Below are 16,236 nucleotides of genomic sequence, written 5' to 3' on the forward strand. Positions count from 1 at the left end.
GTGTATTGGCTCCTAGGTGGAAGAGTGGTAAGGGTAGGCAATGGAGGTCAAGTGACTTGCCCACGGTCACATAGCTGGGAAGTGTCTGAGGCCAGATTTGAACCCTAAGACCTTCTGTCTCTAGGCCTGACTCTCAATCCACTGAGCTACCCAGCTGCCCCTTGGTGTCTTTTCAAAGACAATAAGTTCAGCTTAGATCTACCATTGTCATAGATATGCCATCAGCATATAACTGCCAATATTTCTAGGTAATTCATGTCTGTTTTCTCAAATAGCCATTAGAAAGTACAAAGTTCCCTTAAGATACCATGGGATGTGTGCTCAAATTGATAAAAATCTTCCTTAGCAGATGAAAGCAGTCTCTTCCTCAACTCCTGGCAAAGGAATCTGATAGCACCTACTAAATAAGGCTAAGACTGAGAACCACTGGCTGCCTAGAAAGAAGTACTTTGAATTTTTGGTATGGTATAATAATCCACTTGCAGTTTTTAGTTTTAGTTTTAGTTTAATATTAATTATTTAACTAATATTAAAAATATTTTGTTTATTCCAAGTGTTTACACATATTTGTATCTTTGCATTCTTCTTGCTCTGGAGAATCACTAAGATCAAATTTCTCACTACTTCAGGATTTGAAAAGCCAGTGCTCTTAAGACATTGATTATGCTTGACTTTTTTTTTGTAGGTTTTTTAAAAGACTGAAAGGATGGTCAAATGTAAGGATGTACAAATCTCATGTACCATCTCAATGTTTTAGAGTATACTCCTAGTTTTTTGAACAGTATAGAATTGATTTTGATAATAACTGACACTCCAGTGATGGGTAGTGGATTTGCCATGGTATCCATTTTCCTGTTGACACTATGAAGTTCCTTTGGAAACTTCAAGCTCACTCTGATATATACCTGATAAAGGGAGTTTTTGTCAATTCCATCCTCCAAATCCAAGTCTTTTCAAAGGCTAAAAAGCTTTCCTCAAATGCTTCTCATCAAAAAAACTAGAATTTCCCAGTCACTTGAGATACACTGTGAAAGACAGCAGTGCCATCTATATTCTCAATATTAAAATTAGTTTTATGTGGGGTGCTATGAGCCAAGATGGTTCATAAGGAATTATTCTGGGGCCTAGGATGACCTCCTCCCTAGCCCCAATTCCTCCTTTGGAAATCAGTACTCCAACTCTGAATTTTTACCCTTTAAGGTAAAGAATCAATTTTCTGTCCTTCTAGGCTACAGTTGTAGTAAAGAAGTTTTGCTTCCCCAGATGTGTCCTGTTGGTGATGTTCCTGATTTAGGTAGTTATGACCTCTAGTCACTTGTTCCTTTATCTTTCCAAAGAGAACAGTTTTTGTTGTTTTTTTTTTCCTGTGTTCTATTTCTTGCCTGATTACCTTTGAATGTGTAGGTTCACTCTCCTATTTTACTTCCACGGCCCATATATGAGAAGATGTTTTTGCACCTCTCAAAACAAACCGTCCCAAGCTGAACTTTCTTTGCAGAGATACTATGGACAATCATTTCTTTTGATAATTGCTTCGCTTTAGCTAAGTAGGATGGTGGTACCCATGTCTCAAGATCAGTAATATGCTGGTACAGCACAGAGCTTGGTATCAGACCTCTACATGTTTGGCTGCTCAGACCCTTTGTTACTGTCTTTGTAATGTCATCCAATAAGCCTATAAGCTCAGAAGGTTTTTCTCCTTTGCACTGGAGAATTGAAAAAGTGTAATATATGCTTCTAGAGGATTTTCACTACCATGATATTGCATCTTAGGTTTTATGTGACTTGAATGCCCTACACTAAGCAAAAAGGTGTTCCTTAAAGGCTCTCCATCAATGTAATCCTCTTTTCTGACTCTGTTGCCGGTTTATGCTATAGTTTATCTAATCCAATGTGCCAGTTATATATAATTATTTTTTTTAAACCATTTTGGGGGTAGCTAGGTGGATTAATGGATTGAGAGCCAGGTCTAAAGACAGGAGTTTCTGGGTTCAAATCTGGCCTCAGAAACGTTCTAGCTGTGTGACCCTGGACAAGTCATTTAACCTCCATTGCCAAGCCCTTGCCATTCTTCTGCCTTGGAACCAATATATGGTATTGATTCTAAGATGGAAGGTCAGACTTTAAAAAAAAAGAAAAGACAGTCACTGTCCTTAAAGATAAAATCTAATGGGTGAAGACAACACACAGAAGGAGACAGGAAAGTTGGGGCAAGTGAGTACTCAGCATGTAGGCACCTAGTTCTTTGGGATGAACCAGGCAGGACAGTAGATGCAAAAAGGAGTGATCAGAAAAGTCCAGGTGGTGTTAGTCAAAGCTTGAGTTAGCAGCATGGTGATGAGATTAGAGGTGATCAACTTAATCTGGGAGAGACATTTTAGTTCCCAGGAGTTGAAACCAGTCAGGAAAACAGATGCCAAGTGGAATGTATCTAATTAATATCTAGCCAAATGCTGGTCCAGGGCTTGGTACAGAGCCTGGTACATAGTGATTAATAAATGTTTGTTGACTAAATGACTGGCTAAACCAAACTTTCCATGATTCCACGATTTTCCATGTTCCCTGTGGGGAACAGTTCCTGTATTGAGGAGATCTCAAATTTGGAGATTTGGGGGGCAGATTTTCCTTACTTTTGAAAGATTGCAAAGATATTTTTAAAGCAGCTGTTAATCAGTAAGTATAAAAGAGCTTCTCAGAGGGAAGTCTGTAGATTAATTTGATGGTATTTTTTCCTACTATCTGTACAACAGGAATTCATGAATGATTAAATGGGTAATTCATGGAACACTTCTTAAGTGGTGTGGTATTCTTAGGACTGATTTTATTAAACATTTTGTACAGCCCTCTAGGTCTTAATTAATCATAAAAAGCATTGAAAAGAAATATAATTCATTTGCTGATACTCATAGCCTCACCAAAATACTATATCAATTAATAGAATAAAGAAAAAATATTTTACATAAGCATGAAAACAACAGACTGATTATGAGAAAAATCACTATCCCTATGAGACTAAGAAAAGCACAAAATTAAAATTAAAATGAGAAGGAAGCATTGGAATAAAAACTTCAAATATTACATGGGGTAGATAGAAAGTATGAAAAGTTCTTTTAAAATTTGAAAGCAAAAGTGGAAAGTATATTCCAAAAGAACTAAAGTAATAGCCCGTTAAAGGTAGTGAAAGTAAGAGAGTCTATGGTGGAGGTGGAGGCAGGGGTGAAAATGGAATATGAAGTGGGGAAAGGATATATCAGAGGAAAATGCCAACAGAGAAAAAACAAATCAAATCATGAAGAAGGACAACAATTTAAAGCAAGATTTAAAATATCAAAAAAAAAAAAAGTTAGTGAATAACCATAAAGATATGTAACTTTGGATATCTGAAACATGAAGGTTCAAGAAAAGTGAATGAGGCAAAAATTTCTTCTAGCCAGCAGTAAGAGAATTTGGGCTAGGAATTAGCTTAAACTCAAAACTATTATTAAAATTGCAATCGCAAGAGAAAATTAACCTTTTAAAAAATTTATTCCCAAGGACAAGCCTCTACATTAATAGGTACCATCAACTTATACATGTAGCAGTAGGATAAGATAAGCCATCACATACAGTGTACAGAATTCTCAGATCCCACTTATGAAAACAGTGTTATGTGTTCTAATATTTTTACTGTCTGATATACTACTAATGCAAGACTAAATGGTTTCTCTTATTTTAGGGGATGATAGTTTAGGTTTGGATCCTATCTCTCTTGTGGGAACATAGGGTTCTTTCCAACCCTCTTTCCTCAGGAAAACTGAGGAAAAGTTGGAGTAACATTTCTCATTTCTTTAAAAGGAGCAAAAATTCTTCCTAAATTCTACGTTAAACTGCTATTGTTGACCACACAATTCAATATTAGCAGTCACCTTTATACATGGGCACATACATATGTATACAAACACATACAAAACAATTAGAATACTATCTGAATCATATAACATGGTTACTGCCAAAGTAAGAAAAATTTGAGTACTGGCTATTTTTCATTTGCTTATCTCTCCCTTTGTCTCTTTATGGAAAACATCTTCATATAATCTATCAAGGTTCACATGATTCCTGATATTGGGGAGGCTCCAGAGCTCTGAGCTTCAGTGGTTTTGACCAATGAGGTGTCCACACTAAATCTGGTACCAATATGGTGAAGCCCTGAGAGGGAGGCAGACACCAGCAGGCTGCCTAAAGAGAGTCAAACTGACTCCAGGTCAGAAATGGAACAGATCAGAGTACCTAGTGCACTCAGTACTTCAAGTGACCACTTTGCTTCCAACCTAGATGATCTAGGAAGACCAAGTTTTGAAAACAAAAGCAAAAAGCAGAAAAACCTGGTAAGGAGAAGGAAAGCAAATGTTCCTCACTGCTGTGTCATTCTGTACTCTTGTTGGTTCTTGTCTGGGTGGAGTTACTCCTCCATACACAGCAGCAACAAAACCTGCCAGATCCAGGTCACAGAAAGCCCCATGTCAGGGGGCACAGCTTTAACACCCAAATCCAGGTCCATGTTTCTATGGAACTGGCAACCTCTATTTCTCTTCCAGTGTTTTCTTTCAATGTCAAGTTCAACCATCATAGTCCTTATGCACTCTGACTTTAAAAGGTTCACCCCTTCACCCTCTGCCTTGTCCCAGAAGGGGAGGGAGGAAGCACTCCCATTGGGCTGCTGGGCAGAGAGGTGGGTGATGAGAGAGAAATGTCCTCTGGGAAGGGAGCAGCCCTTTCCAGCACATGTGCCATAGTTTCACCAACACAGGGATAGAACATCAGGCCTGGAATCAGGACCCGGGCTTAAATCTGGCCTTGGATACTTCCTCACTGTGTGACATCAGGCTAAGTTGCAATCTCAATTGCTCAGCACTCTTCTGTTTTAGACCTGATAACTGAGACAGAAGGTAAGTGTTAAAAAAAAATTGTTCACTTGTCTGAGAATTTACACCATCCTTGCCTTAAGGATGTGGACAGTGTTCATTCACTGACCAACAGAGAAGTAAAAGTTACAACTTTTCATGTTGAAGGGAATTATAATTCCAGAATATTAGAACTGGAAGGAACTTTAGCAATCACCTAATCCAACTTTTTTTTTTCATTTAAAAAAAAAAACGAACTCTCCAAAGAGAGGAATTTACCCACTGAGTTAGTTGGGCCTAGAGCATGGGTCTCGACATCTAGTTTTGTGTAATTTATATTGTATCATGCTGCTTCTAAATAAACAGACCTTTCCACCCTGCACACAGTTAAATTTGTAGCTACAGCTATTACTTATAGAGCCTATCATCGTATATGCCTCTGCCTTTTAGACTTGTCTGGAAACTATTTTGTTAATTGAAAGAGACTTGCTTTTTCTGACTGTTTGCATGCCTGTCTAATCTTCATTTATTCCTTAGTACTCCTCAATTATAGCACATTTTAAAAAGCAATGTTTAAGAATATCTATGTTATTTCTGATAGCAATTAATACCTATAGATTCCATTTTAGACTATAAATTCAATGTCAGTGTCCTGTCATATTATAATTACCTCCTACATACATATATGTAGCCTAAGAGTGTGTATAATGATGACCACTGTTTCAGCAGTGGTTGTTGGACTTCAGCAAAGGACCTAATTGGTAATCTTCCCTTGCCATACAATCTTGCTTTGCCATCCAATGGACTGTAACTATAAAATTACAAGAAACCAGGCATGATACTTGTAAAAGTACAAGTCTTCCTCAATTTAATTATGACTCCTACTACTATTTACATAGACTTAGAGCTTAGTACAGTGTTTCCTAGTCCTTAACTGTCTCTTCTGTCTTGGAACCAAAACACAATTTTGATTCTAAGACAGAAAGTAAAGTTTTAAAAAATGCTACTTGACTGATCTTCAGTCAGTCAAAAATCATTTATTAAGCTCCTATTACGTGCCAGAGACTGTGCTAAGTAATAGTGAAACAAAGAAAGGTAAAAGATCATCTCTGATCTCAAAGAGGTCAAGGTCTAAAGGGGAGACAATATATAAATCCCTACATTCAGAAAAAACTATGAATAGGATAAATTGGAAAGTATCAACAGAAAGAAAGTATTAGAATTAAGGATAGTAAGGAAAGGCTTCCTATAAAAAGTGGAATTTTAGTTGGGACTTTATGGTAGTCAGGGAGACAAAGATGAAGAGAGAATGTGCTCAGAGTCCAGAGATAGAATGTCTTGTTTGAGGGACAAGGATGCCAGTGTCACTGAATTGGAGAGTGAATTGGGGGGAGAAGGCAGGATAAGGAGAAGACTGGAAAGATGGGATGGGGTAAACTATTAAAGACTTTTAATACCAGAGGATTTTCTATTTGATTTTTATATCATAGGGTGCCAATGAAGTTTACTGAGGATGATCAGACAACTGAGTGGAGATTGGAATGGAATGGAGAAAGTCATAAAGCAAGGATATTAACCATCAGGTTATTGCAACAGTCCAGGTGATGAGAACTTGCACCTCAAAGGAAAGAAGGGGGCATATGCAAGAGATGTTATGAACTTAAAACCAATAGCCCTTGGTAATATATTGGATATAGGAAGGTAAGAGTAAGGAGTTGAGGCTAATAACTGAGTTGTGAATCTTAGTGCATGGGAAGATAGTGGTACGTTAAAAAGAAATAGGGAAGTTAGGAAAAGGGGAGTTTGGGGGAAGAGCTAATGAATTCAGTTTTGGACGGATTGCATTTAAGATGTTGGTGGAGCGTTCAGTTCAAGATGTCCAGTAAGCAGTTAGAGATGTAACCCTTAAAGTCACCAATTAGGGCTGAATTAATAGATTTGAAGAAAATAAGGTTAGGAGATTATAAATCACCAAATGAAATAGCATAAAGGGAGAAGAAGACCCAGGATAGAGCTCTATGGTTAGTGGACATGATCTAGATGAAAATTCAGCAAAGATGACTGAGAATGAACAGATAAAAAGGAGAACCAAGAGAGAACAATATCCTGAAAACCTGGAGAGAAGAAAGTATTAAGGAGAAAAGGGCGACTGATGGTATCAAAGGTTATAAAAAGGTTAAGAAAGATGAATATTGAGAAAAAGCCTTTATATTTGGCAAGTAAGAAAGCTTTAGAAATTTGAGAGGGAGCAGTTTTTACTGAACAATAGGACTGGAAGACAGACTATGAGAGTGAGAGAAGGAAGTGGAGGCACCTATTATAGACAACCTTTTAAAGGAGTTTAACCATAAAAAGAAAAAATAAATGAGTTAAGTCCATTTTTTGAGGATGGGGGAGACATGGGGAAGAGAAAGAGTGAGGATGATAGAGAGCAATCTGCTAGAGGAGATAGGATGAAATGCAATCACTTTTTCAGAGAGGGGTCTTGGCAAAAAGTACAGCCATCTCATTACATTAGACAAAAGTGAAGGTGGAGATGGTCGCAGAAGATATCTGTATGATGTGAAAAGGGGAGGGGAGGAGAGGGAGCTTTAATTGAAAACTTTTTAAGCAAAATATAAGGCAATGTTTTCAGTTGAGAGGGTGGGGGTAAGGCCACAAGAATGGATGAAAAGGTATGAAAGAGCCACTATAGTGAGTGGAATAAGAAGTTAAATTATTGGAAGTATAGAAAGATTGTTTTGTAGCCCCTTTGAGATTATGTGACATAAATTTGTGGTGGATTTAGCATTGTAGCATAATTTCATGATTTTCTCTACTTTCAGCAGCACATGTGTAGGAATAAAAGCAGTTGATGGTGGGCTGAGAATTTGCAAGGCAAGAATTGAGTATTTCAAGGTCGAGAATTTGCAGGGCAAGTTTGGCAACAGGATAAGGAGGCAAGGGACTGTGGAGTTCAACTACACTGGTTCACCAGGGGGTCAAGATGGTGAAAGGAAGAGAGGTGTAATTAGTATAGAGGTGATAGTCTGGGAAATTCAGCTGCAGAGTGTGAGACTGGAAGTCAATGGTATGGATTAAGAACTGGGTTTGAGATTCCTAGGCAGTGGGGAAAGGTAGAATAAAAATACAGATAAGATAATTTTAAAAGTTCATGAACATGGAAGTTGTCCATTTGTGGGTGATGACAAGAAGATCTTCAGCATCATAATTATTTTGTCTGCTTCTTTTTTCAAACACCCATTAATATCTCTTAAATTTGGATGCTGTCCATTTCTACTTTGGAAAATTCTCAGGAAACCAAGGTGTTGATATATATTAGGAATCATAAAGATTACCCTGAGAACCCCCCAGGGAAGACAAAAGACAATTTGGCATAAGGTGTTGTGTTAAAACAATGATATGCTCTCCATTTACTCCAGGATATAAGAAAAATGGGGCTTAATATTGAAGCATGAGAGACATATTAGAAATTAGAATTTTTTTATTTTGAGCATTAGCATTTCATCTAAGTAGTCGTTTGTTTCAAAACAGTTGTGTATTTTGAGGGTTAAAGTATACCATATACATCATACTCATCCCTTATCAATTCTGATGCTTCATCTTTCAGCAGCATTAGTGTGATGCCATGAATACTACTGTATAGGCCCATGCACATGAGTTATGAGACCCAGAGATACTAAGAATTTAATAAGATTAATACTTTTATAAGGATGGACTAGAATTATCAAGGAAGATTATGGAGTTTTCATTAGATTAAAAAATATATATTTCTGGGATGGTTTAGGTGAGATTGCTAAGAAGATATATAAGATCTTTTCCAATCATATGACCCAATGAAAAATAGAGCAATAAGAAAAATAAACTGTCATTTTACTTTTTACTTTATATAAAATAGCAAAAAATAACCTTTTCCTCTCAAAATATGTAAAGGCCAGTTTGATATTTAAAAACCCATATACTAAACAAAAGTCACAAATGTCATGAAAATTGAATTTTTTTAATTTTCAGAATTAACTTTTAAAAAATTACAATTAAGATGCATTCACCAAAATTACTCCAATTCAGTATCTAAATTATTCATTACAAAGTATAACTGAAAGGAGTTAAATCACAGGATTTAAAGCTGAAAGGTACCTCAGAGATCATCTGGTTCAACTCCCTCATTTTAAAGACAGGAAACTAAGGCCTAAAATAAAATACTTAGGTACCTCAGGGTAAAAGTGAGCTTAGAAGGGAGGGGACAGATTTTAATGCAGGCCATCTGACTGCAAATCCAGAATTCTTTCCATAATTCCACATTCCTTAGAACTCATTATCTAATACTAGATAATAAATGTGTTGACCTATAAAGGGGCCATCTTGACATTTTCACTTTTGTAGAGGAAAAGTACAATTGTAGCATAAAGGACTTTAAAAAAAAATACAAATTCTCTTTGTTGAACTTTTGAAGGTCCATAATTTACATTGAATGCCTGTTATAACATCCTAAAACAAGTATTTTTTAAAAGTACTTACACAAATTTTCTGAAATCTGTTAATTTTTTGTAAAAAATTTATTTCTAAAAGTCACAGACAAAACTTTAAAAGCGACACAGACATTAATATTTCAGGATACATGCGTGAGCAAAGAAAATTAGCATTGAGAACAAAAATGAACATAGTTAACTATTATTACAGTACTCTGAATATGAGTAGAATACCACTAGGTCAGTTAGTTTTATTTCCCTCAGAAACCTATGATACTGTGCAATGAAATAAACCAGGGTTTAAGAAAGCCACTTCATTATTTAATTTATCCTAATCAATGGGGGAGGGAGGGAAACAAGCTAAACCAAATTAAATGTTGGTCTAAATAAGATTTTTGACTGAAGTGATAATACTAAATGAATTTTATCAATTAATTTTTGAGTGCTTAAGGTGATTCCATCCGCACATAACTAATGGTATCTGAAGCAAATTAAAACACAGGGAACACCTTTAAAGGAATAAATATGGAATCACCACATTTGAAAGACATTGTTTTTTTTTAATTTCTAATTGTCGTAGGTGTATTTTATTTAATAAACATTTTTAGATAAATATGTAAAATTGAAATTTTCAGCTATCACTTGCCCACATTACTTGTTCTTGAAAGCACTAGGTATTTTTTAATACATGTCAGACACAATCTCAAAGAGTTAACCAATTTATTATATAAGACAGAGCTTTATCTTAAATATTTCCTGGTTCCCTATAATTCAGGACTATAGGAAACATTTTCATCAGGGCCAAAAAGCTTTGAGAAGCGGCATTTGCAAAAGATACTTATTTGATGGCAGGAACTGATAAAACAATATGGTTCTCTCTCAAACATAATCCTAAAGTTTCACCCTGCAAGAAAGTTACATTGTCCTTCAATCTTGCTTTACCTACAAGTAATTTTCCTTTCCAACAATCCATAAACTATTAATGGTAAGCATATAATGAATTCCTGGAAGACATACTATTATGTTTAGTGAAAACACTATTAACAGGTAAGCATGTCTTGAAGAACGTAGTTTGTAAATGAAACATTAAACAACCTTGTATGTATGCATAAAACTTACAAAATAGAAAAAGGCTATTTTTTTCCAATATAGCATCACACTAACACTATATAGTTAAGGTTGAAAGGGTTTCTGTACAAAATGTCCATCATACCCCAAGGCAGCACGGGCCTTAAATATTTCTATTTATTCTATCCAACATACTCCAACTATGGTTTCACTGATTTGTACCAGTTTTGGAAAGGCTAAAATTGAGCAAATCTGCCTTTTAAGTTTTGTGACAAAGTTAACTACTATCAGAGAAACAAACTATCATAATCATTAAAGAAATATTACCATTAAAGCCCCAGAAGCATGAGATAGTGGGCAAGGGAAAGACCCCTGAGAATACAATCTCATGATCCTTACAGGAAGATGGGATTATGCCCTTACATATACGTGTGGTAATATAGTTAGGGGTTTGTTGAAGTACAAAGTTATGATACGTAAATGAAACTCATCAAATCAATGATAATAAAAATAACCATGGAAAGAGGAGTATGACCTATTGATAGTTTGCCTTCAGAGTAAATTAATACTAAAATACAGAGAAAGGGAACAAGAATTATCAACAATCAGCTCATATACCTATCCTCATTTTTTTTAACCTGAAATTTGTACTAGATGTGTATTCCTAGTTTCTTAGATTTTAGTATCATCTTGGATGCTAAAGCAAACATAACCCAACTCCCAGTGCCTTTCTAGAATAAAAAATAAGTTTTTGTTGGGAAAGATATTTAGTTCCTTAATTGGTGCCTCATCAATGATAGCACTATGTGGAGAATTTGCTGCACTAATTTGCCATAACTATAGAAACAGGAAGAAAAAAAAAGAACCTAGTCATCTAAGTTACAAAAAAAATAACTTAAGACAGGCTAATTTTTTTTTTGAGGGGGCTAAGGAATGGAAGGGGAAGTGACTAAAACCAAATGAAATCAAAAACCAAATGAAAACCTAAACTGAGCTTCAACTAGCACCTTGAAAACATTTTCTTAGAAATTTAAGCATGGAAAGTTGGCTCCAAAAAATATAAAATCTAACACTCCTTTTCACTTTGGCCTCATTTTTCTTGCAAGCACAGCATCATATGACATATTATGATGTATTTTTCAAAGAAATCTTATTACCCTAAGTTACAAGGGACTCCACCATTGTTTTGTAACAGAAAAAAAGTTAAATTTTTATCTTGTATATGTTCAAGCAACAAATGATATATATCATTTGTTGCTTGAACATAAAAATATCATTTGTTGCTATTTTATATATATATATATGTATATAAAAAGCACTAGCCCAAGTTAGCAAGTGATTAACTTTTAAAAGCATATAATTTGGTTCTCTTGTGGTCTGGGCTTGGAATCTATAAAAGCTGTGCTATTTGCCTTACTGAGATAAGGGTCAGAAAAAGCTTATTCCTTGAACATGGTAGACCCTTCAGCAGAAATGATAATCATTTTCCCCAAAACACTTAAGCATGGTGCTGCCAGATGCCTACCTCCAAATATCTTGCCAGAATTCCTAGTTAGCTCCTATTTTATACTATCCCTTAAAACACTGAAGCACCAGAGATAAAGCTTTTTCAAGAGTCAAATAACACAAGTTTTCTTGTTCCTAGTCTATTTACCTCTTGAGGCATGTAGAAATTAAAATATGTAACAAAGTTAAATGGATAAAAATTTCCACCTACACTGGCCTGACAGCATAGGAACAGAGGATTACACCATGCAAAAGGGAACTCCAACTCAGTGCAATTAGACTTTAACTTTTTCATAGTTAATACAACAAACCAAGATTTCCATTTGCCATTAAGAGTGAAATTTATATGCAAAAAGGGTTTTGGAACCCAATGAATGCATGCATAAGGGGGTGCTTGAAACTGAAATTGTAGTTCAAAATGCAAACCAAACTTTCAAGGGTACACTTGGCCTGTGAAATTCTGATCATGTTAAGAGAGTAAAATAACTGTTACCTAATGTCTCACTATGAATCCTGGCCCGCATGAAAAAACATAGATTTGAGTCTTTTGCCGATTCTGAAGCTACAACTAAATGAGGAAATGAAGAACGGTGGGATATAGTAAAGTATAGCTTAAAATGGGATAATAAGATCCTTCACCTGTTCTGAACTAAGATTTTAGCAGAAAATCATTTTATTCTATTAGAGGGTACTAATTAGACCCTCCCCCCCAAACAAAACAAAACAAACAAAAAAAAAACCCTTTAACTATTAGCAGTATTCCTTGGCAGCAGCTTCAGTTTCTTATGCTATTTTTTCATTCTAAATATTTAAGGAACTTTTCAAGGAACAGTCATACATGGTAAAAAGCAGGGCAGAACTTTCAATGCATAAACTTTTTTAGGGGAAAACTGTCAGTTTGAAAGAAAACCATCAGGCTTTAGATATTCTAGCACGCTTTAAACTGAAGTTCTGCCTTATACCACCAGTGGCTAAATTATCAATAAGTTCTGCAGTGAGGTTGTCACTTCCGCAGCTATATACACATTGCAAAACTATTCTGTATCACATGATTTTAATGAAATAAATATAAAAATGAACCACACAATCAACACATAACTTTAATACTCCACGTCATTTGTCTTGTTCACAATGATGGTAACCTCCCTGTCAACAATCTTGTGAGTTGAGGAGCTGATTCTCATTCTCATACCCATCAGGGAGGTAAGCTCTCCTTAGCTGGTCTGACTTAGGTATGGAGCCACCATTCTTCACATGGCGAGACAGGAAAGCACGAACTGCTGGGTGATCAGCCTTCTCAAGTGGGATGTTGGCTTCCAGGCACATTTTCACAAAGTCCTGGATAACACTGACTTTCTCTGTCTGCGCAGTACTGTTGCACTGAAGAGATGCTGTTAGAGGCCTTTGTTTCTTCCTTACATTCTGTTCTTCAAACTCTGCCTTTCTTTTGGTGTGAGTCTTGGACTTGAGGTGATCACTGATGGCAGACTTGCGAACATGATTAAGTACCACGTTGCAAGAAGTGCAGAACAGTTTTCCTCCATCTTCATGCAATTCACCTCCAAATTCAGTGACACGATCCAAAGGAGTCACATATAAAGCAGTCTTGGAACGGTTTCGAGCAGGAGGAGATGTTACTACAAATCGCTCCATTCTGGTTTTCAATAAGGGTCTTTCAAAATAAGAGAAACAAATTGGTAAGAACAGGAAATTTTATCTATGATCTATAACAAAGACAGGGGGAAATTCCCTAAAACTTCTTGAAAAAAATGAGACCAAAGAAAACCATAGTATGCCCTAGAATAAGTATCTCAGGAGATACTCTATGAGTGAATTTCTTGATTTTTGAAGAAGTTAACTAAATTAGTATTACAGAGGGATGGAACAAGAACTCAAACCAATAAATATTTACCAAATTCTGTAGCAAAACTCAAATGGTTGCCAATTAGAATAGACTACACTTTAATCATATCTGAACCTATATCTCTTCATATTATTTTGTAACTTATAGCTGAAGAAAAAAATTAGAACTTCCCCCTGTATATATATGTACATATATATATATTCACACACACACACATTAAAATTAGTTACAATATTCTGAGAAGCAGAATTACAGATACCTACACAAAGTAATGTCAAATGTGGACTATTTACCTGGCTAGGAATGTATCTGAAGGTCTTACAAAGGTGCTAAGAAGTCTACAACAACAATATAAGTGGTATAAAAGACAAATTGAAGACAAATTTTAAATATCCAAAGCTGAGCTTTTAAAAAGTTATGGTTTAAAAACATAAGAATAAAATGATTATCAATCATCAAAATTTTAATAAGCTTTTGTCTATGAACCAGCTTAGTAATAACTTGCATTTACATAATATTTTCATGTTTGCAAAGTGCTTTATGTATATTATATGGCAAAACCCTACATAAAATCAATAATGTGGTGATACTATGCCTATTATACAGATGAGACAAGGGGAGTTCTATGTGTTAAATGACTTGCCTATAGTCACATAAGCTATTAAGAGTTAAATTTAATGTAGTTCTCTACTGTCTAGGAGCTCTATCCACTAAACCATGCCACCTCTTGGTTTCTTTCAGCAGGTAACTGGCTCTAAAATGACAGTCATTAATTCTCAGTCCTTTACTAAACCATCTCTGGGCAAAGATTTTGAATTAACTTTCAGTGACCATATTATTTTCTATCTGGAAAGTTACACAAATAAATACAAAGAAAGTATCTGTGATTTCACCAATATGTGGAATTCCTGATGTGAAAACTCCCTTCTCCTACACATGGAAACACCTCTAGGATTTGTCAATACCAATTCCTGGATAGTTGCCTAAAGCACACAGAAGAGAAATTACTTGCTCAGAGATTTTAGTGAATTCAAACCCAATACTCTATCCACTATTTCTCTCTTTCTCTCTAAATGGTTATAGTTAAAGGTAAATCCAGTAAGTCTCAAAACTTAAAATATCCTTCATTTGGAGCAGAAATTCTGAAGTCTGTAAGCTTGTCTTTTCAAAATATTTTGACAATTACACTTCAATATAACTGGTTTCCTCTAAAATTCAACATTATTTTATACAAAGTATTATTCTAAGATGGGGCCACAAACCTCATCAGATTGCCAAAGGCATCCATGACACACACACCCAAAAGTTAAGAATCCTTCACTTAGAACCTTAAATGATTTTAAGTAATCCACTCAATCTCAGATCTACATGGTAAAAAAAAAATTTTTATGACAGTCAATCATACAACTGTACAAGTGACCTGGCTTGTTACTTACTTACTACATATCCAACCATCCGCTAATTGGAATTTATAAAGGTGAAGAACAAGATTTTTCCTCGGTTGTTGTGAGGATAAAATGAGTTAATATTTACAAAGTGCTTTGCAAACCTTAAAGCATTAAATAAATGCTAGCTGTATTATTTAAATGAAAGACGTTTTAAAAATTTAAAATAATATTAAGAAATAACCATCCCATATGGAGAATCTGAAAATACAAAATTCTAAACATTACTAAATGCAAAATAAACCAGCAAAAAAACCCTAGCAAATGCTATTTTCAAGTTTAAATGTTTACCAAGTTAGTTTCCAGTTTTGTTGCCTCGACACTTAGCAGTGAAGGGTTCCCAATCTGAGAAAACAGAGATGTCAAATTCGGGCACCCTCTGCCTGTTCCAAACAGAGTTGCCTCCAAATCAGTTTCTCAACAAGTGGTGGTAGAGAAATGGTTTCTGGGCTTGCACCCTATTTTCGCTGGCGTACCTGGCAGTCATTCCCTTACTAGAGCAAAAGAAATATGGAAGGGGGGAGGGGAAGGGAAAGAGGAAGGAAGTGGGAGTGAAAGAGAAGTGCAAAAGTGTCAACAACAGCCACCAAACAGGTGGCTCTGAAACCCATCCCCCAGGGCAACAGCCCTCAGACCAGACCCCAAAAGCGCGCCCCCCACCCTCTCCTAAGCATACCCAATCCCTGCTCTGGTTACCCTATCCGGACTTCCCCATCTCTCCTCGCCCCTCCCTTACTCAGTTCTCAAGCCGAGTGTCCCGGAAAGGAGGAGTTGGGCATCCCCTCGGGAATCGGGATTCCCACCCTAGACCGGAGGAGCGCTCCCGCCGGCGCCTCCACTTCCCCGCTCCGCAGGAGGGGGAAGGGAGCGGGGAGGATGGGCTGGGGGCGGGGGGGGGAAGCTTCCTCCCGGCCCCTCCCCCCGACCCCTCGAGCCCAGACACCCCACCACCGAGAAGCCGACAGTTCCGGGTGGGGTGGGGGGAGTCGGCGGGGAGTCGGCGT

The 16,236-nt window shown here is 36.4% G+C and overlaps 1 protein-coding gene across 1 annotated transcript; it reads right to left on the minus strand.

Moving 5' to 3' along the window:
- Nucleotides 1-12,862: 12,862 nt before the first annotated feature.
- Nucleotides 12,863-16,034, minus strand: CGGBP1 (CGG triplet repeat binding protein 1). The gene is made up of 3 exons (XM_044666926.1): nucleotides 15,969-16,034; nucleotides 15,524-15,726; nucleotides 12,863-13,595 (listed from the first exon to the last, which is right to left on the minus strand). The coding sequence occupies exon 3, from the start codon at nucleotides 13,574-13,576 to the stop codon at nucleotides 13,073-13,075; it is 504 nt and encodes a 167-aa protein (XP_044522861.1). The 5' UTR covers nucleotides 13,577-13,595; nucleotides 15,524-15,726; nucleotides 15,969-16,034; the 3' UTR covers nucleotides 12,863-13,072.
- Nucleotides 16,035-16,236: the final 202 nt, after the last annotated feature.

Source organism: Gracilinanus agilis, chromosome 3, assembly GCF_016433145.1.
Source record: "Gracilinanus agilis isolate LMUSP501 chromosome 3, AgileGrace, whole genome shotgun sequence".
Taxonomy (NCBI): Eukaryota; Metazoa; Chordata; class Mammalia; order Didelphimorphia; family Didelphidae; genus Gracilinanus; species Gracilinanus agilis.

Coding starts and splice junctions, on each gene's coding strand:
- CGGBP1 (XM_044666926.1), bottom strand. CDS start 13,576: ATGGAGCGATTTGTAGTAACATCTCCTCCTGCTCGAAACCGTTCCAAG.